This window comes from Ambystoma mexicanum, chromosome 2q, assembly GCF_040938575.1.
Source record: "Ambystoma mexicanum isolate Mex_15411 chromosome 2q, UKY_AmexF1_1, whole genome shotgun sequence".
Classification (NCBI taxonomy): Eukaryota; Metazoa; Chordata; class Amphibia; order Caudata; family Ambystomatidae; genus Ambystoma; species Ambystoma mexicanum.
In genome coordinates this window covers 1,406,107,822-1,406,134,561 of record NC_090924.1, presented here as the reverse complement: position 1 = coordinate 1,406,134,561, position 26,740 = coordinate 1,406,107,822, and the positions used below count along the sequence as shown (strand labels likewise).

General features: G+C 48.4%; 1 protein-coding gene across 7 annotated transcripts in view; it reads right to left on the bottom strand.

Moving 5' to 3' along the window:
* Positions 1–26,740, bottom strand: part of TBC1D5 (TBC1 domain family member 5) — a 2,783,701-nt gene that overhangs the window by 762,633 nt on the left and 1,994,328 nt on the right. For all 7 annotated transcript variants that reach the window (XM_069648897.1, XM_069648892.1, XM_069648893.1 and 4 more), the window contains one exon: positions 18,789–18,931. In XM_069648897.1, coding sequence (XP_069504998.1) covers positions 18,789–18,931 — 143 coding nt within the window. The remainder of the gene's footprint in view (positions 1–18,788; positions 18,932–26,740) is intronic.

Below are 26,740 nucleotides of genomic sequence, written 5' to 3'. Positions count from 1 at the left end.
TGATGCATCGGCACATGGTAATAAGCGTCCTGTAGGTCTATCGAAACCAGCCAGTCCTGGAGTTCAAGAGCGTGGAGAACCTTTCTCAACGTCACCATCCTGATTTTGTCCTGCCTTAGGAACTTGTTGAAACCCTGAGGTCCAGGATGGAGACCTCCTCCCTTCTTGGGCACCAGGAAGTAACAGGAATACCAACCCGACCCTCTCTGATCGTGAGGTACCTCTTCCACGGTACCCTTCAACAACAGAGCTCTCATTTCTTCCTGGAGTTCCTGTCCCGGTTGGATTGGGGGAGGTCTGTCTGGAGTCCGCTTCAGGAAAGGCAGACAATAACCCCACCAAATCAACTGCAGGGCCCAGGCGTCGGAAGTTATTTCCTGGCACTAGGACCAATGCCCTGCCAACTGTCCACCAACCGATGCATCATGGGAGGGGGACATCAAAATGGCTTAGAGGGCGAGGGTGTCCCTGCCGCTGCTGCTGCTTGTTGGCCTTCAGAGGCCCCTGAGCGCCTCTGCCCTTGCCTGGCATGCGGGAGCTGCTCCTTTCTGCAATAGGGCATGTAACATCTATAGCCTCCGCCCCTGGAGGCGAAGCTGAAGGCAGGCTTGGGCAGGCTGCACCAATAGACCCACAGATTTACCAGCCAATTTTGACTCCTTGAATTCCTCCAAGGATTCGTCTGTGTTCTGCCCGAAAAGCAGGTCACCTTGAAAAGGCATGTCCAGCAACCTGTTTTGGACATTTGGAGAGAAGCCAGAAGTTTTTTGATAAGCTTGGCGTCTCATCACAACTGCTGAACCCATTTACTCTGCCAACACAATCTGCCATACCGTCAGCAAAGACTGTTTGGCTACCTGCTTCCCATCCTCCACTAGCTTCAAAAGGCCATCCCGCATGGCACTCTCAGGGGCGTACTCAGCAGCCTGTACTACTGCTTTCCATAAGCCAAACAAGTATTTGGCAAAACCACACACCACGTGAGGGGCTTTGAGCGCCATGCTGCCACAAGTGAACACTTTTCTGCCCAAAGGGTCACATTCTTTCGCGTCTCTGTCCGTAGGCAGATTAGAGGTCGATGCTGCAGGTCTGGTGGAAATCGTGGCAGGCTGTATAACCAACCCTTCCGGGGCAGGATGTGTGGCGAGGCAAGAAAGATCTCTTCTTGCTGGCCTATACTTCCCTGTGAAATTAGCATTCATAGGGGGAATGGTACAAGGGTACTGCCATAGGGAGGCTAAAGGGTCTGCAATGGCTGGGTTGAAAGGCATATTGTTCTCAACTGCGGGACTCTCGTTCAAAACGTCGGTAATATAATACCCGTGAAGAGGATGTCTTCAACCCCTGGGTGTGAACTACACTGTGAATTAGCTCCCTGACTTCACACTAGCGTGGGTATAGGGCTGTTTTTGCTGTGACGCCAGGTCTGGTGAAGTCCAGACCACTGGCATCATGTAAACCCTGAGCCAAAGCAAATAAATCGGCCTTGTCATCAAAATAGTCGATGCCGCCGCCTCCCGTGTAAACGGGGTCTACCGTGTCCTCAGGGTCATTGTGTTTCTCGACTCAGAAAATGGAATGCATGGAAATGAAGAAACCAGATTGACAGTGGCACAAAGGAACCATCCCCGACTGTCGGCGCCAAAGGCTTGAGGATAGACTTCGAAGCCGAAGCTTTCATTTCAGAGAGTATTCGGCGCCGAGGGACACTCTCGATACTGACAACGGAGTGGCTGGGTTGGGGTCGGGAGCACCGAGCGCCGCTTTTGTCAACAAAGCTTGCTGGTCAGGGTCCAGAGCCGCACCTACAGCCACTTGCGTCAAAAATTTCTAACATAGATGAACAAGTTACTTTTACCTGGTAACGTTCTTTCGATGAGATGGTCCAACGACGTATTTCATATCTATGACAGTAATCACCACAGCTGTGCTGCTTCAGAAAATCTTTCGGCGTCTGCCTCCTGCGTCGATGACGTCGATACAATGTCCTCGAGGGCCTCCGTCGAGCCAACGTCACCGGATGTTATGAGTAGGACGCACGACGCCCGTAGCCTCAGTTGTAATTTTTCCCCAGAACGTGTGGCACCAATCTTCTGTCAGTATGACCACAGAAAGCCTTGCGGAAACGTAAGCTGCAATCGCATAAGAAATTCTGTAGCGGGGAAGGCAGGGAGGGAGCGATATGGAATATGTCGTCGGACCATCCCATCGAAAGAACGTTACCAGGTAAGAGAGTAACTTGTTCTTCGAGAGGATTGGATCCTCCGACGTATTCCATATCTATGACAGACTCCCAAAGCAGTACCAACGTAAGGAGGTGGGAAAAGAATTTAGAATATACAAATTTAGAATGCCCAATCAAATTGCAGAGTAAAGGACCGCCTTGCCAAAGGCCAGATCCTGCCCATGGATAGAATCTAGGGAGTAGTGACGTACAAAAGTATGGACCGAAGCCAAAGTGGCTGCTTCACTGATGTTACAAATAGGAACACCCCTCTGCAGGGCAGTAGAGGCAGCCATACCCCTGGTAGTATGGGCCCATAAGCCTACTGGAGGGTCCTTACCCGCCAGGCGGGAACATTCAGAAATTGCCAAGATAATCCATCTAGACAAAGTCTGCTTAGTCACAGCTTGTCCCAAACGCCGTCCAGCGTACCCAATAAAGAGCTGATCATCCACTCTGACCCGGGACATGCATGAAATGTTGAAACTTAAAGCTCTCCTAGGATCTAACCTATGGAGCCTCTCCTCGTCCTTGCCAGTATGCGGAGGAGGATAAAATGCCAGAAGAATGACCTTCGGGCTCAAATGAAAATCCGACACAACTTTCGGAAGAAACGAAGGACGAACTCTAAGATCAACCCTGACCTTATGAAACAAAGTGAAGGGTGGCTTAACAGACAGTGCCTGTAACTCACTCTGCGAGCGGAAGTGACTGCAACTAAAAACACAGTTTTCAGAGTTAACAGTCTCAAAGGACAAGAATGTAAAGGCTCAAATGGATCACCCATTAGAAACTTGAGAACAAGGTTCAAATCCCACCCGGGCACCTGGAAAGGTGACGGAGGGAACACATTAGTGAGCCCTTTCAGAAACTGAGAAATTAAAGGCATTTTAAAATAAGAACACTCCTCAGACGAGTGCTTAAATATGGACAGCGCCGCCAGGTAACCTTTAATGGTACCGACTTGCAAGCCCCTGTGGGCTAAAGAAAGCAAAAAAGACAGAACCACAGGAATGTCACATGAAAAAGGATCCACATTCTGGACCCTGCACCAGTCGCAGAACTTTCGCCAATGGCAACGGTACAGGAACTTTGTTGCCGGCCGTCTGGCCGAAAGCAACACCTCCATCACGTCTTCAGGTCCCAATCCTTATACCTCAACCTTTCAGAAGCCAAGCGTGAAGGTTGAGGGATCTGACCTCTAGATGGAGAACCTGACCCCCCCCCCTCCCATGAGAGCAGATTGTCTCGGTATGGAAGATGACGTGGAGGGCAGATGGACAAGTCGAGAAGGTCCGGGTACCACGTCCTCCGGGCCCATGGCGGAACAATGAGGATCATCCGGGAACCGAACCTCCATAACCTCTGCAGCACTTGCGGGATGACGAGGACTGGAGGAAACGCGTACAGGAGTGGGAAGGACCACTCCACCAGACACGCGTCTCCCAAGGCTCCTCTTGGAGGAAATTCCCACAAGCAGAACCTTTCGCAGTTCCGGTTGACACTGGAGGCGAAGAGATCCACTTGAGGGGTCCCCCAAAGGGCGAAGATCTCCAGGAGAATCTCCTGAGCCAACTCCCACTCGTGAGAGATCACGCTCTGCCTGCTCAGAGCATCCGCCGTCTCGTTTTCGTCTCCGGCAAGATGAACTGCCGAGATCGAAATTTCCTGCTGGATGGCCCAGAACCAGAGCTGCATCGCCTCCCTGCACAGAGGAAGTGACCCTGCCCCCCCTTTTTGTTGAGGTAGTACATGGCCACTGTGTTGTCTGTCAGAATCAGGGCATTCTGTCCTCGCGCAGTCGACAGAAAAGCCTTCAGGGCAAGCCTGACATCCCTCAGCTCCAACAGATTGATATGGAGTCTGGACTCCGACGGAGACCAACGACCGCTGTCAGCTCGTTGGCATGAGCTCCCCATCCCGAGAGGGACGCGTCCGTCACGATCGTCACCTCCGGCCAGGGTAGCCAAAACAGAGCCCACCTCATCAGATTCCCTTTGACGGCCCACCACAGAAGGTCCTGGGCGACTGAGGGCAGCACCTGAACGGGGTCCGACATCCTGCCGGAGGACTGTGACCAATGGAGCTTGAGAGCCCATTGCAAAGATCTCATCCGCAACCTGGCCTCTGGCACCAGAAGAATGCAGGATGCCATGAGGCTGAGCAACCTCAAGAACTCGAATGCTGGGAGACTCTGGGCATGTTGAAACTTGTGCATTTTCTGCTGAATGTGGTGAGCCCTCACCTGGGGAGGAAAAACACTGCCCCAGGGACGTGTCGAGCACTGCTCCGATGTACTGGAGCCGCTGAGTTGGCGTCAAGTGAGACTTCTTTAAGTTGAGGGAGAATCCCAGCTTGTGAAGGGAGTGCAGGTGACGGACAGATGATTCAGGACTTGCTCGGGAGAGCGCGCTCTGAACAACCAATCGTCCAGGTAGGGGTAGACATGAATCCCCCCCTTTCCTGAGATATGCTGCCACCACCACCGTGAGTTTGGTGAAAACCCTCGGGGCGGAGGTCAATCCGAACGGCAGGACCTGAAACTGAAAGTGCGAGTCGCCAACCGCGAACCTCAGGTACTTGTGCTTGGAATGGATCGGCACATGAAAATAAGCGTCCTTGAGGTCGAGAGACGCCAACCAGTCCTGAAGTTGAAGGGCCTGGAGGACTTGAGAAAGAGTAACCATGTTGAACTTGTCCTTCCTGAGGAGCTTGTTCAAACCGCACAAGTCCATGATGGGTCTCAATCCTCCATCTTTCTTCGAAATAAAAAAATAAGGGGAATACCATCTCTTGTTCCTCTCCGCTACAGGCACCAGTTCTATAGTGACTTTCTCCAGCAGGTATTGAATTGCCTGCGCAAGGAGCGGATCCGGACTCTTCAAAGAGAGGTTCCTTGGTGGATTGTCGTGAGGCCTCTGCCGGAAAGGAAGACAGTAGCCGCGGGCTATGATCTCCAGAACCCAAACATCTAAAGTAATGGCACGCCATTCTACAAGATGCTGTGCCAGCCTTCCCCCAACCGGAGAAGCATGGGCCTCATGACTGAGCTAAAGCGGCGGCGGCAGTGCCTGAGGGCAAAGAGGCAACTGCTCGCGCCGTCTTGGCACCTCGAGTACCTTGTTTTCCACCTCTGGCACTCCTACAGTTGCCCCTTTGACTTGCAGCTCCTATCGATTTACTAAAGGACGAGTAATATCGAAAGGAACCTCCCCTCCATTGCTGTCCCCTAGGACGAAAAGGCGGAGGTTGGCGAACTGCAGCACCCAACGACTTTGCTGCAGCTTTGGAGGTCTGCAACCTCTCAAGACTCTCGTCAGCCTTGCTGCCAAAAAGATGGTCACTATCAAAGGGCATGTTGAGGAGCCAGGCTTGCACATCAGGAGCAAAACCCGACTTCCACAACCACGTATACCTGCGTATTACGGTGCTCGCCGCCTTGGACTGGCTGACGCAATCAACCATGTCCAGAGCCGACTGAACGGATTCACACATTGCATCCTTGCCATCCTGCACGATAGCAAGGAAACCATCCCGTTCCTCCCCTTCAGGAATATGATCAGCCGCTAGGGAAATACAGTTCCACAGAGTGTGCGTGAAATGAGACAAGGCACAAATGGAGTTGGCAGCCTGAAGCGCCATACCCCCAGAAGAAAATACCTTCTTCGCCCAACCGTCAAAACGTTTGTCGTCCCTATCAGGAGGGATGGTAGGGTACGACGCCTGCGGTGCCGGGGCCGTTGCCGCCTGCACCACCAAACTCTCTGGAGTAGGGTGCGTGGTCAAGTAGCAGGGGTCGCCACTGGCTGGGCGATATTTCCTCAGCAAGGACTTGCTCACTGCCGGGAGACTCTCTGGAGCAGTCCAAGCCGCAGCCACCCTTCTCTGCAAGGCCATATGTAATGGCAGCACCAGGTCAGTTGGAGGACCATGGTCCAGGATATCAGTCAGGTCATCCTGCTGAAAATCCCCAAGGGGGGCAGACCACCCCAGGTGGTCCGTGACCCTCGACATGAGGCGCCTGTATGAGGATTCGGCATTCGTGACAGGCTCCGGCCTACCAAACTCCACCTCGGTAGAGGTGTCCAAACCACTGGCATCGTGCAGCGACTGACGCAGGTCCTCAAGTTGACCATGACCAGAAACAAGGTCATCAGGAACCCCTGCAGGAACCTCACCTTCCTCAGACCCTTCATCCACCAAAGAAATATAATCCAGAGGCTAGAAGGAGGGTACAGAAAAAGGCAAAAAGACATGTTTAGCCTTGGCCAGTGCTTTTCTGGGGGGTGCCACCGTGCCACGGCGTACCTCCGACAAGGCCGCCTCAAAAGGCGTTGACGAATCAGCATCGACAGCTTCGACGGCGTCGACACAGGCCTCGAGGGCGGAGCCCCGAGCGTGTCTCTCGACAGCCTGGGCACCGACGACTTCCTTGGAGGCGGGGCCTCGAAAGAGTCCGTCGACGAACTCGGCGCCACCAGCGTCAATGTCTTCCTCGAAGACTTCACAGGTTCTCGCGGTCTCGAGGGCGTCGAGGACCGGGACCTGGAACGGGCATGTCTAGTGCGACCATCCTTGTCCGACCGGGACCTCGAAGGCGCCCGGTGGTATTGACGACTGCTCAAGCCAGAAGGCGTACGAGCGGTGTCTCTAGCACGGCCACGACCAGCGTCCTCAGACGGCGTGGACAGACCAGAGCCCTGCGGTTGAAAAATCGCCAACATCTCCTTTCGGAAGGAATCCCATTCCTCAGGAGTGAAATGCTTGTTGGGAAAAGCAACTCGCCGATGGGCGGAGTCCTCAGAAGAGGACGGGGAAGGCGACCTGTGATGGCACTTCCTGGAGAACCTCGAAGAGGCAGAGGAATGGCGGGACCGACTCCCAGACCGAGAACCCCCGGACTCACGACGACAATGCGGAGAATCGCCCCTCGAATCGTCTGTCGAAAGACCAGTGGAACGTGACTTGCGGGACTTGGCCACCTTACCGACCGACAGCTTCTTCTTACACTCCCGCAAGGCCTTCGATGTGAGCGATTGCCAGTCGACACAGTCATCCGTATCATGGTCCTCTCCGAGGCACCAGAGGAAACCGTTGTGCGCATCCGCCAGCGACATCTTGGACCCGCACACCCGACACTTCTTAAGCCCGGACCGCGGGGTGGAAGAAGCCGAAGACATTATACGTATAGCAATGATGAAACAGGTTCGAAGAACCGAAAGAACAGGATTCAGAAGAATTGAGGCGCGCCGAGATCTCCGAAGCGAACACGTTCGCGGAAAAGAAACGAAACTGATTCTACGGGCGTCGTGTGTCCTACTTATTACATCCGGTGACGTCGGCTCGACGGTGGCTCTCCAGGACAGCGTATCGACATCATCGGCGCAGGGCGCAGAAAGATTTTCCGAAGCAGCACATCTGTGGCGATTACCGTCATAGATATGGAATACGTCGGAGGACCCATTCCCCTCGAAGTTTTAAAACTCTCCCACTCCTCGAGTGGTCGGCCCCGCTGAGGGCTTACCTTGTTCTGATGACGAGTTGGACTTGTGTCGATGGCGGTGGTGCCACTTCTTATTCCGCGAGGAATGGCTCTTGGAATGGGACCGTTTATTGGTCTTCTTACGATGTCTGTCTTTCCCCTTGAAGGGGGTGGGCTCCTCAATCTCGGCCTCTGAGGACCGGACGAGTGACCGCCCAAGAGACTTGGCGACAGGTCAGCCCAAAGCCAGTTTCCTAGCCCTCCCATGCAGGGATTTCGGCTGCATCTTTGTGCACAACGCGCACGCTTCTGTGCCATGACTAGCACCCAGACACCATAGACAGACGAGATGGGGGTCGGTCATAGACATTGTCGACTCCGAATCGCAGTATTGCTTGAAGCCCGAATCCCTGTGGGATGACATTGCGTCAAGTTTTTCAAAGAAAAAGGTGTAAAAAACACAATAAGAACATTGAGTAAACTCAGGTTGTGTTCCTGATGCAGCATGCAAGCGAGCAGAAAAAAGGAACCGAGTAATGGGGTGTAGAGAAGTGGTATATATACACAACGCCTGACGTCACATCCGGAACCGATGATTGAGAGCCAGACAAGATGGATCGAGGTCCACTACGCCCCCTATCGAAATGTTTCTGAACAGTGAAGCTGGAGATGGATATCTATCATGATGAGAAATCTGCGGGAGAAAAGTAATCCATTGAAAAATGTTTTTTGCAATTCCAGGACTTCGTCAAACCTCATCAGCCTCTTGGTTCTCATCAACCAGTTTTCTCCCTCACATATGATGGAGATGAACCTTCTCAATTTCAGGGTGGGGATCCTCTGGAACCTTGATAATAATCGTACGTCCCTTGAAATAACACTTGCCCTCTCGGTAGCCTTTGATACGTTAGACCATCGGGTACTACTTCTTTGGCTTTCGTCTGTGCCCATTGTATCAGAGTCAGCCCTACAATAGTGTACATCATTTAGAACTACTTGCAAGTATTGCCTAACACTGGACGTCCTGGCCACTGATTTTGCAGTCCCTAAATACTGTGTCCATGAAGGCTTGGGTCTCTCCCCTTTATTGTTTAACATCAAAGTTAAATCCTTCCACAATCTTCTCTCTCAGTTGAACATAAAATGTCCAATGTTATGCAGATGATACCCAAATGTTCTTAAAATGTGTGTGCTGTGTTTTGTTTGATAGCCTTGCACTTTCTACCATTTTGGGTCAAATTAGGTCATGGATGCTGTGCCTCAACACTGTGAAAACAAAGCTGATGTTGATTCACTCGCCCAGTCCATCTAAAGCCCTCTCATCCCTACCCTTCTCATTTCAGTTGGCAATAGAATTCCTTCCCTAATTAAAGATAAATCATTATGTGTCTTTCTATATCCACTGATTGTGTTAATCAGGCTGTAATCTCCACTTCTTACTACCCAAGCAAGACATAACATGGGCAGTGTTGCATATCAATTGGCTATGAAATTCTGTAGGTGTGCTAATCAAATTGACATTTCTGTAGTATAGCTGAAGGTTACATTGCCCTGTTCAATGAAAACATAGCTCACCCTGCATTCCACTCTTGCTCTCAGGGTTCTCTCCCCCTTCTTTTCTCTGTTCACTTCAAGTTCAGATTGAAGGTAGGCTAATGGAAAGAGAGTGCATCTCCTCACTCTAATAAATGCCACAAACCTGTGCAAGAGTGTTAGTCAGGAAAAGTCTATTCTCTATCAAATAATTGCAAAACCAAAGTCATCAGGATAATACTTTTATTATGTGTGATGAATCCTATGGAGTCATACCTGATCCCCAGCCTAAAGTCTCTTCCCATGTGGCCGGGGAGGGGCATCCTCTACCTGATCCCCACCCTGGGGTGGTATTCTGATGCTCAATCACATGGTAGGAGACGGCTGTCCAGGAAAAGTGGCGACGTCAACAGGAGAGACGCAGTATCCTTCTCTTTCCTATAAGGAAGACCCTCTAATTCCAGAGTTCTGGATGGCATGTTGTCATTATTCAGAACCATTCAGTTGTAAAACCCTGAAAGCCCTTTGGTCAAATATTCCAGATAGAATACTATTCCCTCTTCATGTGTACATAACACCCCTAAAACACATTAAGATCTACTGTTCATGATGGTTGTTATTTAAACAAGGGTGCCCAGCAATATAACTTAAAACGGTTTAAACTGTCTTTGGACCCCAAGTCCCAGAAAGCCTCAAGTACTGAGATGAAGAGAAGGAGTAAGGGGTCAATGTGAATTAAAGTAACATCAAGGTCAACGTGCGGTCTAGTTGTCAGGTACACAATCAGCTGCACAGGACATTGAAACCTGAAGATCACATACAAACAGAAAGAGGAGGGCTGCAGACAAAGTGAAGCGAGAAGCGTACCCAAAGACAGAGGCAAACACACAGAGACGAGCCATGTTAGAAGAGCCAAACACTTACAGGCAACCGCCTGGAGGTGTACCTTACCGGACGAGCAGGAGTCTGGTAAACCTACAGTGGGTGCCCTGGAGGGACTTCTGGAAGAAAGACAGTCGCTGCAAGACCGCAGAAGACGTGGCCCTATTGGGCTGCCTTGGCTCCATCGGCGAGTAGGTGGAAAGCCGACGCAGGAACCTAATGAGAGTCTGACACGGGAAGCCTGCTCAACAGTAAAACTTTGCCACAGCTGCACGGTACACCAGCGAGTCAGTCCAGAAAAGTTGGGGGTCCCGGGACGTGTCAACAAATGTATGAAAACTTGGGTAATTATTTTGAAAACCAACCAAGTAGAATTGAAGGGGGAAACTTGAAACAAGTATTGCCATAAAACAAGAGACACTATTGAAGAAGTTGAAAGGCTAAAGTAGTACAAATCCCCTTTTATGAAATGTCAATTTGAGGAAAACTGGAACAAGCATTGCTAAAAGCCAAGAGATACCAAGAAAGAAGTTGACAGACAGAACATGGACAAACCCCCATAAATGGGATGTCAATACAGGAGAAGTTGGAACAAGTAATATCTGAAGTCAATGAGGTATAAACAGTGAAAATGTGCATATGTTGTACTTGAAAGGAAAGTGAACATTGTAGAAAAACCTGGTGAAAAATACACATCAGGCAGTGTCCCCTTTTAGGAAAGAGATACCTGGCAGGAGAGTACACCAGGGGATCTGCAAGAGATTAAAGGGGTGGGGATTCCTGGCAAGGGTGTAAACCAGGATATCTAAGGATTCATTTGAGAAATTCCTGGAAGGAGAGTATACCAGGAAATCATTTTGGAGCAGTTGTGTGAAAGAGAAACTTTGTCATTTCAAGCAGTTGTTAAAACTACACATTTTGCCATCCTGTAAAATAGAAAAGACTTCCTTTGACTATATTCCAAAAAAAGACATTTGATTTTCCATCCTGAAGAACATACTATGTGAAAATGACTCATTAAAATGAACAGAACATTGTTGGAACATAACATTTTCAACAGTTTTCCTGACATAGTTCAAAGGGAAGGGAACCAACCCTCGGATAAAAGGATTGCTTTGTTGGAATTACACATTTGGCGTTTTACACACATTTGTTGAATTGGAAACAGACATTTACCTTGCACCTTTTGATTGTGTATGTTAGTGTGAGGGTCAGCTATATTTTGGACAGAAAGTCAGCTTGCTATAGCTTTAGTTTCATAGGCAGGACAATCATTAGGATTTGGACAGACGTCCCTTTATCCAAACCCCTTTTTAATTTAATAAAAAAGACTAATGTTGAAAACGTTACAACTATGTTTCCGCCTCTCATTTCTGACCCCTCGCATAAGCAAACTATATTCTGTTTGGTAAAGACCAGTATGTAGTTACTCCATTTTTTTTAAAAGACAGTCCTCCGGTTCCAATTCCAAAATTTAAGTTGTTAAATAATGCAACTGTAAAACACTATTGTCTCCAAGCTTTACGGTAAGGTTTAGGGGTTAGTGTATCTAAATGTCATAGTGTCAACTACATCTCAATTTGTTGGGGGAAGGGCATCATATTGACGAGTGAATACTTTTGAAAATGTACATGATCACATGGGAAAATGCTTTTGGTGGCAATCTCAGTTCTGTGATCTACTGGTTGCATACATCTGTGCAGCTGGTGGTCAATCAATGAGCTACTCCTAAACTCCTTGACATGCCATCTCATTAACCTGTTGCTTTCTACCAGCTTTCGTTAAAGTGACAGATGTCCACAAACTACAATAGTTCAACTGGTTTGCCCAATGTTCTGCCTGCTCCACTCTCCACTCTGCTTAGTCTCTTATTTCCTTTGCTCTTACATAATGAACACACAAGGCTCAGTAAATAGTTACACAAAGTAGCAATCAATATTTCCAGCCTGTACATCTACCGACCTACTGAAATACCATGTACTGTAGTTAATTCCCAGAGCTTGCTTTGCTTTATGATTATGATTGCATTATACACACCCGTGGAAGAGAGCTGGCCAATAAGGAGGCCCCATAACGCAAGTGGAATCTGCAAGTAGCAATCCAAATTTCATGCCAGCCCACTGCATTACTGGCCAGCCTTCACTTCGTCCTTGGAGGTGGCGCTCCATGTCGAGTCTCACTTCAGCCCCCACCAAACCAGAGCCCCTCCAGCCAGCCCCCTACCCACTCCCCGGTGCTCCTCCTGGCCAACACCCAGGTCCAGGAAATAGTGATTTGCCATCATGGACCTAATTTCTTTTTAAGGGAAGCATGATTGCCCAAAGCCTGGTTTCCTTAAAAAAAATGGTGGCTTGTAGTGCTAATAGCGATAAACACTGTTTTTGTGGCCCCAAGGGGCTGGAATGCTGCGCTTCGGCCTCCATGGCTTGGCTCGAGGGCCGTTACAAGCCCTGCTCTCCCCTGTAAGTGTAACACTATATTGAAAACAGTTTATATCAATGAAAGGCAAGAGCCATCTTGTCCATCTGAAGTTGACAATTACCCAGCCTGCTGTAAACACCACACAATGTATTATGATTGTCCTTTAACACTGTAAACTTTTTGTTTTATGAAACCTCACAACTTCCTTACACAGCAAGTGACGGGGCAAGCATACAGTATAAAGGATACAGAATTCATTTTGCAGGGGGTCGCACATAAGCGGTCCAAGGTTCTGTGATGAATCCTGCAGATCCCTCACTAAACCCCAACCTAAGTCTCCTCCCGGGTGGTCAGGAAAAGGCAGACGCTTCATGATGCTGACCTTGGGGGTGGTGCTCTGCGGGAGGATCATCTGGACGGAGTGGTGAGGAGATTTCATGGGATGAGACATAGTATTTGTTTCCCAAAGGAAAGAACCTTTTACAAATACCAAGGCATGTAATGGCTTATTGTCGTTCTGTTTTGTCTGATCCACAAATTGAACTTAATGTGGATAAAGTTAATGTACAATCCCTTAACATCTTAAGAAAGGAAAGCCTGTCTGAACCTTATACATTTAGAAATCATCCTAACTCCCAGCGGTACAGTGAGAGAAAATCTGCAAATAATGACTTAAATGAACTGCCTTTCCCTTTTCTAGTAAATTCTTGCGATGCTTCCTTAAATATACTTAGAAGAAATAAACCTGAGTTTGAAAGTAGAAACCGGACTAGAAAACCTAATTCAGTTGTTGGGGACTTCAAGACCCATAATTCCATAAGTACTGGGGCTCAGAATTTATACAACAGGAGTGGTCAGCTTGTTAAGGCAAATGACCGACACCTGAGGGAGGCAGAGAGGCTTAAAAGGCCCCCTATGGTGCACAGCATTAGTTGGAGTTGGAGAAGGATTAGCAGTAGTGGCAGTAGCAGAAGAAGAAAGCAGCAGCAGGCTCGTTGTTGTCAGTCCAAGCAGACGTTGGAGGGAAGCGAGGGCGCTGGGACCACTGCAGGGCAGATTTCAACTGCCGGTCCCGAAAGGGTATTTTTCCCCATAAATCTGACTTGCAGAGGTTACACAGCAGGAAGTTTGAAGGAAGAAGGCTTTTTCGCGTGTGTACCAAATTGCAGAGACTGTGCAGCAGGAAACGTGCTGGAGACCAAGGCTGGGGGCTGGTATGCACCAGAGGGTCTCCGGAGCAAGTCAAGCTCTGTACTAATTGGCAGGAATGAAGGCAACTTCAATGAGGAAGTGTGTCCATTCGGAAGAAGCCAAAGCAGTGGAAGTCCTGCAGCACACAACGGATAAAAGCCGAAGCAGGTGAGTGTTACCGAGTGTTATAAAGTCTTGCGCGTAACAAAGGCAGGCAACAGTGGCAAAGACTAAATCATTGCGTCTGAGTGAAATTGACTGTAACTAAAGTAGCACTCACTGAGTGAAACTGTTTGAATAACACTGTCAAGAATGGCACTCTGTCAAGAGTGGCACAGGGTACCCAGGTAGGGTTTGGGTGGCTGTGCTGAAGTAAGGTAGCAGATAAGCACACACAGCAGGAAGTTCAACAAGAAAGAAGAGTAGGAAACAGTAGCTGTGAGCCAAAAGGGGCAAAAGATACAAAGGTACAAACAAACTGGATTCCCTCTTGGGGTGTATGCTGAAATGGGAAAGAGTGTTCCACGAACCTTAGGAAACTCCAGCCTTCTGCACAGATTGCTATAACAGAGGCCCACGCTGTATGCTCATGGCTGGGAACAACAGCAGTGGGTGTCAGTAACACTGAAAACGCGACAAAGGAAGGGGAAGAGGTTGCCTGCCGGAAACCAACAGGCAAGCTCTGTACAGGGATAACATAAGACACATGAGAAGACAAGAACAGAAATATCCAGCGAAAAGGAAGTCGATGAGCAATCTAGCAGAAGGAAATGAAGGAAAGGCAGTTAGACTGAAATAGATAACCTAAGGTGGAGTACAGAGGACTCAAGGAAGAGAACAAGGAGCAGCAGTCAGGAAAACAGAAGGGCTGCAAAGTAGGAAGCAGGTCTGCAGTCAAGAGTGGCACTAGGTGCAGGCAAAGTGTATTGGACTGCGGAGGACTGTAGTAGGCTGCAAGGCAGGGAGTCCAGAAGAACAGGACAGAGAGAGATTAGTAGTAGGCGACAGACAGAGAGCCCAAAAGAATAAGGCTGCGAGGTAAGGAGCCCAGAGGAGCAAGGCTGTAGGCAGCGGAGGGAGACAGGCTGCAAGGAAGGAGCCCAGAGGACACGGGCTGAAGGCAGCAGAGGGAGCAGGCTGCAAGGAAGGAGCCCAGAGGACAAGGGCTGTAGGCAGCGAAGAGGTGCAGGCTGCAAGGTAGGGAACCCAGGAAACAAGGGCTTGGAGACAGCAGAGGGTTGCAAGCTGCAAGGTAGGGAGCCCAGAGGACAAGGGCTGTAGGCAGCCGGAGTGAAGCAGGCTGCAGGGCAGGGAGCCAAGAGGACAAGGACGGTAGGCAGCTGGAGTGAGGCAGGCTGCAGGGCAGGGAGCCCAGAGGACAAGGATTGTAGGCAGCCAGAGTGAGGCAGGCGGCAGGGAGCCCAGAGGACAAGGATTGTAGGCAGCCGGAGTGAGGCAGGCTGCAGGTCAGGGAGCCCAGAGGACAAGGACTGTAGGCAGCCGGAGAGAGGCAGGCTGCAAGGCGGGCTGCAGAGGACTAGGACTGTAGGCAGCCGGAGTGAGGCAGGCTGCAGGGCAGGGAGCCCGGAGGACAAGGACTGTAGGCAGCCGGAGTGAGGCAGGCTGCAAGGCGGGCTGCAGAGGACTAGGACTGTAGGCAGCCGGAGTGAGGCAGGCTGCAGGGCAAGGAGCCCAGAGGAGCAGGGCAGCAAGGAGTGAGCTCAGAGGAGCAGGGCCGCTAACTGTAGAGGGCTGCAGAGGACTGTAATAGGCTGCAAGACAGGAAGCCCAGAGGACAAGGGCTGTAGGTAGAAGGCAGTGGAGCGTGATCGGCTGCAAGGCAGGGAGCCTGGAAAGGGCACTGGAACAAAACAGGATAATGCAGCAACAGGAACAGCATACAAAGTAAAGGGTCAAGGCAAACAGGAGTGGGGAGAACTCAAGATGCAAGACACTGTGCTGCTTATATACAGCCCTGCCCTGTTCTGAGGCAGGCTAATTGACAGCACCTGGAGCCGTACACCTGAAGACAATCTGCCTCCTCCCTCTCTGGTCCTGAGCAGGTGGAAGCAGCACTGGCCACTAGGGCTTCTGGGGATTGTGGTCCCAATAACGATGAATGAGAATAGCCAGGAATTGAGGACTGTAGCCAGGTGCATTATGGTAGATGTAGTTAATTGAATAAAATAAGAAAGAACCAAAGTTGAGAAAATGGAAATAAAAGACCAAGGCGTGAAAAGGAGTTGTTCAAGGAGTATTAGGAGGATAAATGAGTACCAAGTAGTCCATGATGGTTGCCAATGCGTGCGCCAGAGGCGTGGGCATGACAAACACTCATTGAATATTAAACTGAAGAAAATAACTGAAATACTAATCGCGTCTACCTTAAAGTGATTCTAAAGTAAACAGCAGACAACGTTGTAGCATCAAGTGACTACACTTTAATGATTGTGAGTTCCAGCAAGCATTACACAAAGCCAAGAGTGGTGCAAGCATTGCCCAAAGCCAAAACAGACTATCAGCAAGGCATACAATTAAGCTACTGTGGCAAACAGGAAGAGAAGGGGCAAATACAATGTTTTCAAAGGTGGAGCTTGTTGATTGTGACTGCTCCATATAATTAAAGCTGGTATAAAAACTAACACTGGCAAAGCCAAAAAATAGGAAAATTAGAATTACATCCTTAAGGGTATTTGGTCACTGGTGTGGCAGAAAGACAAGTGTGGCAAAGGGGCTGCCATTCTGGAAGGTGAATGTTCAGAAGAAGGGTGCCTTGCTTAAATGGATGTGCTAAAGAGCACTAATGTGAATCTTGGCTTTTCTGAAAAGTTATTGAAAATCATAAAACTGCAATCTTCTGAAGCTGTTGTGAACTTTTGGTTGTCAGTAGATCTAGAACATCAAAAGCACTGTTTATTGTGGAAAGCTATCGGGCAGGCGAGTAAACCTGCATGGTGAATACTTGTAGACTTAGGCCTGGTATGAGAGTAAACCAGGTAGAAGTGGAAGTGCTGTGCAGTTATCTTGACAAAGATATAAACTGTGATGTATGGTGTTGAAAGGAGAGCTGCGAAAAGCTGACATCAAGAGGCTGTGCTTCTTTGAATCTTATACGTCGTGCCAAATATTCCTGACCAAGAATATCATTAATGTTATTTGATGATAGCATCAATCTATTGTCAATCTAGCATCAGCTATTTAATGGACTAAACCTATCTATTCAAGGAAGAAGAGGAATCTTTCTTTTGTCTGATTATTGGAACTTTCTTTTGACATATTGAAGGAGCAAAGAACTGTGTTGGAATTCGGTTGGATTTTGGTGGAAACTTTGCTGTGTGATCTACTGGTTGCATACATCTGTGCAGCTTGTGGTCAATCAATGAGCAAATCCTAAACTCCTTGACATGGATTTCCTGGTTTCTTTTGTTGAACATTGGAAATTAAACCAACTTAAAACCTGGGGAAGGGGAGTTTACCGAGGTTATAAAGAGTGACTGTGAATATTACAAATTTAATTATTGTTGTTGTGAATTGCCATATATTTTCTTGTGCATTTATCTACACGTGTGAGGGCCAGATATCCTTTGTTACAGCGTTTCCTTTTGTTCGTTTTAGGGAGGGAAATCCTCGTCAGGGTAGGGATAGTGAGGTGTTGATTGAAACTTATGATCTGATAAAATGGCATTCGAGAAATCATCTAAATGTTTTACACCTCAAATATCTGACCCCTCACAGTGCTAAAATTAGGAATTTGGAGGTAATGTTTGGTTTTGATGGTTGTAAGTGTAGTTAAGGTTGCTGCTGTGTAGTAGTTTCTGCCCTCATGTGGGTAGGCTGTTCTTGGGTGTGGCAGACCCAAGGCCTGGTGTGGCATGCCAGGGCATAAGGGAGTATTTGTTTATTTTGGCTGGCAAGTTTTCTTGTTGGGCAATGTGTCCTTTGGTTTGGTTCCGAGTGGTTGTTAGTTTAAGTGTTGGATGGGTCTTGTGTTTTTAGGGAAGGAGGTGTGTGGTATCATGCATGCAAGTGCGCTTGATGCTGCTGTGAGAATGTTGAATGGAATGTAGAATGTTTGTGGCTGGAGATTCCGGGAGGGACTGTTGGTCAGGACTTGAGCATGGGGCTGTGAGCTGAGAAGATGCATGGTCCGTGTGTTCTGATCTAATTCTTTATCTGGAGCGGAAGAATAAAGTACATTTCCTGTATTGTACTTACTGTCTCCTGCCTGGTTTCTGTGTCCTGGGTCCCATGCTGGATGCTTCACACTCACAATAAGAGGTGAAGCAGCATACAGGGAAATCTGAATTTAGCTGAATAATTCGGTACCTCTGAAAGGCAGAAAAAGCTACGGCAAAGGCAGCCACAACTGATTTAGCCTACAACATGCCACTATTATCCATTTAATTCAGAAGCTAGCATAGTCTTCGTTTTAACTTTGCATTTTGGGACTTGTAGTTCCCAGGACTATAAGTCCAGAATGCAAAGTTTAACCAGGAGCGGACTACCGTCCCCTGAATGGGCATGTCTGAGTCTGGCATGGGACGAACTTGGCATACCTCTCTAAATCCATCACAAAGCTACACAGGGATGTCTGACTGTGTGGACACCTGAATATACATGTATTACCAGAGCGCACAAGAGATCTTAGGTTGTCCCTTGCCAGTTGTGAGTAGTTTGCACAGTACAAGATCTCAAAGAATCCCATACTTACAGTCGTGGGAAGTCAAACTGTTCAGCTGTCAGTAAATCGCCTACGCACACACATCTGAAGGTGTCCTATGTCAGGTGTGAGGGCCTCATTGTGTCCTCTTTTTGACTTACCACCCTGGTATTTGAAGTCTTGCAGCCCCGCATTTATAAAGGATAAAACAATGCAACAAGTATCACTATGTAAAAGAAGCCTGGCTGGGTGACCTACTTACAGCACCTGCCACAGGCGGCCTGGTCATGGCTGCATATCTCCATGAATGATGCACCTTTTTAAGGCCCAATTGCACTTTTGCTGAATTTGGGGCACCCATGTTTTACGTAGACTTAAAAATGAATAGTACTCACGTGCATCTCTTATGTAGAGCAACATGGCTACAAAAATGTAGTCGACTAAATGTAGACTGGAGCCGTCTGCAAATAAGGCATCCCAGACAACGAGGAGGTCCTGGAGGGGAAATTCTCGTCCAAACAGCAGCCTCACCCACCGCCTAAAACGTCAAGAAGAAGGAGAAAAGAATCCTGGATAAGTGATCAATAGATAGAGAAATCAGAGCCGAATCCGCACCCGGGAGAGGTGGCCAGGGCTGCACCCGACTGAGGAAGAAGAGCAGAAAGGCCAGGAGAGCCGGGCCTGTGGTAAGAAGAGCAGAAAGGCCAGGGGAGCTGGGCCTGTCTAGGTTACGGAGGCCTGGGGAAGGAGAGCAGAAAGGCCAGGAAACCCAGGACTGTCTAGGCTAGGGAGACCTGGGTAAGGAGAGGAGAATGGCCAGAAGAGCAGCTGGGCCTGTCTAGGCTAGGGGGGCCTGGGGAAGGAGAGCAGAAAGGCCAGGAGAGCCGGGCCTGTCTAGGCTACGGAGACCTGTGGTAAGAAGAGCAGAAAGGCCAGGAGAGTAGGGCCTGTTTAGGCTACGGAGGCCTGGGGAAGGAGAGCAGAAAGGCCAGGAGAGCCGGGCCTGTCTAGGCTAGAGAGGCCTGGGGAAGAAGAGCAGAAAGGCCAGGAGAGCCGGACCTGTGGTAAGAAGAGCAGAAAGGCCAGGAGAGCTGGGCCTGTTTAGGCTACGGAGGCCTGGGGAAGGAGAGCAGAAAGGCCAGGAGAGCCGGGCCCGTCTAGGCTAGGGAGGCCTGGGGAAGAAGAGCAGAAAGGCCAGGAGAGCCAGGCCCGTCTAGGCTAGGTAGGCTTAGGGAAGGAAGAAGAGAAGGAAGGCCAGGAGAGCAGCTGGGCCTGGCTAGGGTGGCCTGGGGAATCAATGACAGCAGCCTCAATACACAAGAAAGGTGCACTGGCCAACTCCATTCAATGTACACATTAGCACTACACAACACTCCACAATCACCATAAATGAACAGTAAAGTAACAACTCAACAACTTTCAGCAATAACATACACATTTGCTCAGTGGGTGTATGCCCCTGCAGAGCTCAAAATGTAACCTGCGGGTGGCCGTTTTGAATCCCAACAGAGCCAACTCAGTCTTCGATCACTGAACCCTGGATATTATGGTGCATGGGGAGCAGGATATAAGGACAAGTTGCAGCAAAGAGTAGATCCCCTCTACTGAGGGCAGATGCCCAAGGGTGGCTCATTATAAATCACATGAAAGGAAGGAATGTGTATTCCGATTCAATGGTACCCCAACAATGAAGACGGCGATTCCACCGCACAATCCAGTCAATGGGGGTTCAGGACCTATGCAAGACTTGACAGTGTTTTGGTTACTTGTCTAGGCCCCGGATGCCCTGGCCCGCCTGCCTTCTCTGGCCGCACAGCCACGCACGCCGAGACGGATTTAACAGACAAGAGACGAAATGCCATACAACCCAAACCCCCACCACCCAACCCCCTCCCACTGCTCTGCCTCTTGCACCTCAAAGACACAGGCACGACTGCTGTACACTGCCTCCCAGAGAGGTCCCCTCTTTTAACACTTCTCCATAGGAGACCATCTACCTCAGGAAGTGATCAGGGTGTGGTGCCCATTGCTGTGGCATTATATAACATTTGGATGAGCTATTTAAGTGGGATTGTTGGACGATTAGAAATGATAGGTGGACAGAGGAAGCTGCTAGCTGTGTGAAGAGTCTGTGTCTTGCAGTTCACTTGGTCCCTGTAAAAGACTTTCTCGAGGTTCTCATTAGTCTGAATGCTGGAAGTTGTCGGTTTTCATTCATCATTCATAGGGTTTCATTTTCCCAAGTCTGACGGAGCATTAGAAAGTGGCATTACAAGGATTTACTGGCCCTTTTTGTGTCGCAGTATGATTTGGCATGTGAAGTTGGAGAGAAGCGAGGCCTCACAACAAAGTAACCCCCCATAGTCTTTTTTTGGTTGACATGTTTCTATGATGATGTATAACATTGTCAGTTTGGTTTATCATATGAATTGTACATTATTCAAATAATCTGTATAAAATTGAATATTATTGTAGGATTTCAAACACACATACATATTTATACCAACATAAGCTGTGAAGGTACATGTTCAAGTACATGCATTTCCAGGGTATGAAATTGAGATTCGATCCGCTGGAGCTAAAACCAGCTCCTGGGTGTCGGGCATCACCCAGTAGGCAGAAGCTACTGTAGGGGTACCAGGAGCTACCAGGGATGCTCCTTCAACTTTTTGTTTCGTTTTGTATGAACCATTGTGTTTAAATGTGTATTAGATGAGTTCTAGTTCTTCTTTATTAACGTTCAAATACTAAACATTAATGTCAAATTTACAAGTTTGGAAGGCACCAGTTGGCCATGGGAGCCAAAAGTAGCTCCTGGTAGCTGTTGGTTTCAACACAAACTTATATTGTGTTGACAGGCCCAGCTGCTTTTCTGGCCATTCTCCTCTCCTTCCCCAGGTCTCCCTAACCAGGCTCTAGTATGCTAGAAGCAGGAGCTAAATAGCTCCCAGCTCCCCTCCCTTACGAACCCTGCATTTCAGACTTTGTGGCTTCACCACTTAAAGTGTTTGATCATGGGCAAATCATTTAATCTCACTGCGTCTTGCCTGCCAAAATCAGATGCCCCAGAAGGGATACCATTCTTAGTATATGATATTGCAGAACAGCCTCAGTCATGGTGTAATAGGCTAGTGTTGCACTATATGTACTAGCGGCCCGCTCATATGAACTATGCATAGTAGCAGATGTTCATTCTAAATGTGCATATTGCACTAAGGATATTGGGTACACATGCTAGCACTCCTCAGACTCCCAACTCAATTAAAAATGTGCCGCAAAACTCTTAAAATAAAGACAATTCTGTGCTTCGAAATGTCATTGTTTAAGACACAAAATATTCTTTTCCATGCTGCGTTATTCTGGGGTGGGTGTCTTCCCATGTCCCCCTTCTCGGGGTAGCCACAGTGTTCAGGGAGGCATTGTTGGAGCCTGCTGAATATCTGGGCTGGACTAAGGGCTGGTGGCCTCCTAGAGGAGAGGAGGCATCAGCCTCCATTCTTCCCCACCAAGCCCAGAACACATTGTGGGTTGCGTGGGAGTGCTAGGAGAGCGGCTGGAAGGGGCCTGGGGGCAAGAGGGGAGAGGGTGGAATAGAAAGGGCACATGGCAAACGGATGTTGCCAAACTAGTTCTCTTCTTTCGCTCTGGGCTTGTCCTGTTCTTTGAGAGCCCCATTATTGCACACATTTCGAATAACATGTGCATGACCTTTATTCATAGGCCCCGATTAGATCCATACATCAGGCTCTTGCTCAGGTGACTGCCGTGCACCATTTCTATTTTTCATGCTGTGGCAATAGGTTTCCTTACAGGAAAGGGGAGAGTGGACGGATGGTGAAAGGAAATTGGGGACTACAGGAAGAGTAAGGGAGCAGCGAATGGAATGTGATAGCAAGGGGGCGTATGGAAGCAAACAAAGGAAGGGATACATGAGAGCATGTGATTTTAGAAGGGACAAGGGATGGCAGGGGAGAGCTGTTTTTCCACTTCAAAAATTGAGTGATCCTTTGCAAATCACTTTATGCCAGCAAAACCTTTGCAAGATGAGAAGGCTATTTCCAGCCAGAGTCATACCCCTAAACACACAACTCCAATAGTAGAAAAGAAACAAAAAAAACACAGCAAATGTGTCCTTAATGTTTATCATTGTAGCAGTCATGACAGCAATCCACTCCTCCCACTCTTAGCCCTGCAGTATGTACCAGCTATCAAGGGATCTCTCAATTCTGTCCACAGGGCACTTTGCCTTAAATCTGCCACTTCTCCCACGTGATCCCTTGCTCCATCTTGAGAGGTAAGTGCCTCAGGCGCATTACAAAAGATGCCTGATCTCCCACGATACCTGGTGTCGCTTGGCCTCAACTCCCAAGCCCTCCCCAATCACTTACATGCAAACCACCACACATACAAGGTACCAGCCAGTTCTTATAGCCACTCCTCGGTCCCAGAGGCACTTGCCTTGCACAACTATGCAGCTCACCTCACCACCGGCACCTGCAACTCTTCCTACCAATCGGGCCATCCAGCACTCAAACAAGTTCCTCAGCACTTTCATTCCCTGTACTTTAGTACTTCATGCCTGCAGCCCTCTGCGTCGCTGTATTATTGCCATCCCTACCCTTCACCTAGTCCTATCCATCATACCCTAGTACACACAGCACTCTGAAGTGTTTTCTTCACTGCCTGCCGCACTGTATAAAACATGTACATAGACTAAAACACCATCCTGCGCACAAAGGCGTGACAAACCAATGGTATTCATCCCTTCTTCTCAAGCGGTAGTCATCCCCATTTGAGACTAGGGAGGTGAGCCTGCTCCACAAGACCGTCACGTGGGGTCTGGGCAAGTGGAACCTCACTGGGAGTGACTCCCCTTAAGGGACAAGGACTCTTGTTCCCAAGAATAATTTCCTAGACTCAAAACTATATTAGCATATATGGGACTGCCTGCTATGAAGAATAATGTGTCCTCCTTACATTTGGCTGCAGGCAATGCTGAGGTGAACAAGTCATCAAAAGGAAAAGAAGTTGTCTTTTTAAGAAGAGATGTGTATTTAACTGGGACGAGGATGAATGGATTACTAGGATATAGAGTGTATGGTGCGCAGGGGAATCCCCCTGAAGTAAGTGCCTTCTGTACTGTCTCTCCAAGGCTTCGGCTCTGTCTTTGAGAGGCAGAGCAGAAGCAAGCCATGGAGCCTGCGACTTTTGAAAAGGCGAAGAACACCTACTTGAGGCTCTGGAGGAGTGGCAAGTCCAAAAATGGAGAAACCGTTGGCAGAAGGAGAAGAAGAATCCTGTGCAAGGTGGTGGTGTACCCACACCCGAATCGTGGTGCGCGAGATGCCCAGCTAACAGCACAGAGCTCATCGTAACCGGGAGCATTAGCAGCTCCCTAAAACGAGTGTCCAAAGACGGCAGCAGCCTGCAAGGAAGCCAGGAACACTAAAGACCTAGAAGCAAGACAACAAAGTCGATTACCCAAGCAAATGCCGAACCGTGCAAGGTTCCCCTGCATGCACAAAGGTACCGGGGAGAAAGGGAGAAGCGGGAGGCTGCCAGGGCAACAGTATATGAGTGAAGAACTCGTACCAGTCATAAGGACGAAATCACAAACATTTAAAAGCCTAACTGGAGTTGTGAGAAGCCAATAAAGAACAGAACGAATAACCCTGTATTGGAAGTAGAGAGACTGTATACGAATACCCTGAGAAGAAGGGGGAGGCCCAATGAGTACAGGGTTGAAGTGTGTAGAGAACACGCCACAGAAACTTGTAATAAGTGTCGTGAGATAAGACTGTCAAGAGTACAGTGTCAGAGAAGTAAAACTGCAATACAGAGAACCCAGGAGAGCGGGAGACTAAAATTGGATAGTCATATCAAGCACAGGAGGGGTTGAATGTTAAGAATGTGAGAAATATACAACCAAGCAAGAATGTGAGGGTGTGTCTCAAGGGAAATGGTCATAAGCTTATCACCAAAGACAGTACATTATTCAATAATGTTTTGGAAGAGCTACAAGAGCTCATGAAGGAGATATTAAGAGAATCTTGAAGATTGTCTTAAGAAACATATGTTTGAAAGAGACATTTCTATAAATAGAAAACAACGAGAGACGAGAAGACCAGAAGAGAGACATTGTTTTGGCTACACTGAGTTCTTCATATTAGTGGTAGGGTCAGGTAGAGTGAGGTTTGGACCGAGGACATTTATTTTGGACTTCCAGATGACAGATTAGCAGCTTTAGTTATTTAGATAGGTAGGGTAATCCCTTAGCAATATGGAAACATAGGCCTTTTTCGTATAGTTTCAATAAAAGAACCTTTAAAATGTCCTTTAAGTGTTCGACTCCTCCTTCCGACCCACCACAGTCCCTAGCGAAGACCATAAGCAAACAAGAAAAAGCAAACCATTATATTTCTGACATCACTATGATGCTGCAATATACAGACCCTGTTACTCCAGCGCTGTAGGATCTGCACAAATACTCACAAGATGTCGAAGTTCGACCTCCTTGATCCCGCTGGGAAATTCACCCAGCTGGGGGGAGGGGTGATGAAGTGGGACATCCCTCTACTGCCAAAACTCAATTGCATAGGGCCTTTCACATTCACCACTCCAGCATAGGCATGAAGAAGACATCATAAGGTCCAGAGTGGATTTCATACTTAACCTGTTCTTCTGCACCTACTGGGCCATGCACCCCTGAAGAAGCAACATCCATCTGTCATGATCCAATGGTCTGATATTCTTTCTGATGGATACTCCTCCTACGGATTCCTCATCTAGGATATCTCTCTCCCAGTGCAACGACTCTATGTGCCAGACGTGACGTTGGGGACAGTATACATTGAGGCGTCGCACCCTGTGACCTTAGTTTCTACCTTTTTTCCCTAGCACTCTGACATGGAGGGACTGCAGAACAAAGGAAGGTGTACTAGCTATCAGCCAAAAGCGGCCGGTTGGGAAGGCAATGAGGAATCCATGGGAGTACATTCATAAGAAAGTACATTACAGAGAGGTAAGTAATTTGTACTTGTAATGGATTTCTTCCCAGCACAGATTTCTCATCTACGATAGACTCCCATAGGAGAACTTTGAATGGAGGAGAGCAATGACACCAACTAAACTAGAACATTTTGAAAGACCGCGCTACCAAAGGGTGCATCCTGTGCCGACCCGAACGCCAAGCAGCAATGTTTCACATACCTGGCCAGTGAATCCCAAGTCACAGCCTGACAATTGTCCAGAAAACGTTGCAGAGCCGACGAGACGCCAGCCCTCTGGCTGAATGAGCCCAGAGCTTCTTGGGCACATCCTTAATAGCCATATCGTTGCATTCCAAAATTCAGAGGATAATCCACATTAACATGGTCTATTTGGTCACAGAGCTGCCAGCACAGGCACCAGCATAACCTACAAAAAGTTGTTCATCTTTCCTGCTCTCCCCCATCCGACAGACATAGTAGCCAAGGGCCTGAATTGGTTCCAGCTGATTAAATCGTTCCTTTGCCTTGGAAGGGTGAGGCGGAGGAAAAGAAAAGACAGAAGGATAGACCTTATGAAAGAGAGCTGGAAATCCAAGGCCACTTTCAAAACGCCTCACTTTCAACATCAACTTCTTCTTGGAGAAAACCCAATAGGAGGGTATAACAGAATGGCTGGAGTTCACTCACCCGCATAGCGGAAGTGATGGCGACCATGAAAATAATCTTAAAGGTGAATAATCTCAAAGAACAAGAATGTAGGGACCCAAATAGAGCGCCCAAAAGATAAGTTAACACTACATTCAAGTCCTATGCAGAAACAACAAACTGGCATGGGTGAACTGATTACACAATCACTGGAAGAATTGCATGACTGCGAAAAAAGGTTTTCTTGAAAACTGAAATAGGAACAAGATACCCCAATCACAGTGCCAATCTGCAGACCCGCCTTGGCCAAACAAAGCAGAAAACCCAGAACAGAGGATGTGGACAGGAAAAGGATCCAGATCACTCCTAGCACAAGGCCAACAATTTTCGCAACTGGCAGGTATACATGGATTTGGTGGCAGACTTCCTAGCAGAGAGAAATACGTCCAGGACGCCCTCTGACAAAGCACACTCGTTATACCTGAAGCTTTCTGCAGTCAGGCATGAAGGTTCAGGCTGGTGTGGTCTGGATGGAGGACTCGCCCTTTTGATTGGAAGAGCAATTCCGCTCCCCATGGAAGGAGCCATGTCAGCACTACACGGTTACAGACCGCCAGCTCTCTCCACAGGCAGCGAAGGCGCCTGTGGATGTTTTCACATCTACTACCAGGACCATTCTGTCTGTGCGGTGTGGCTCTGCGGTTCTTCCTAGG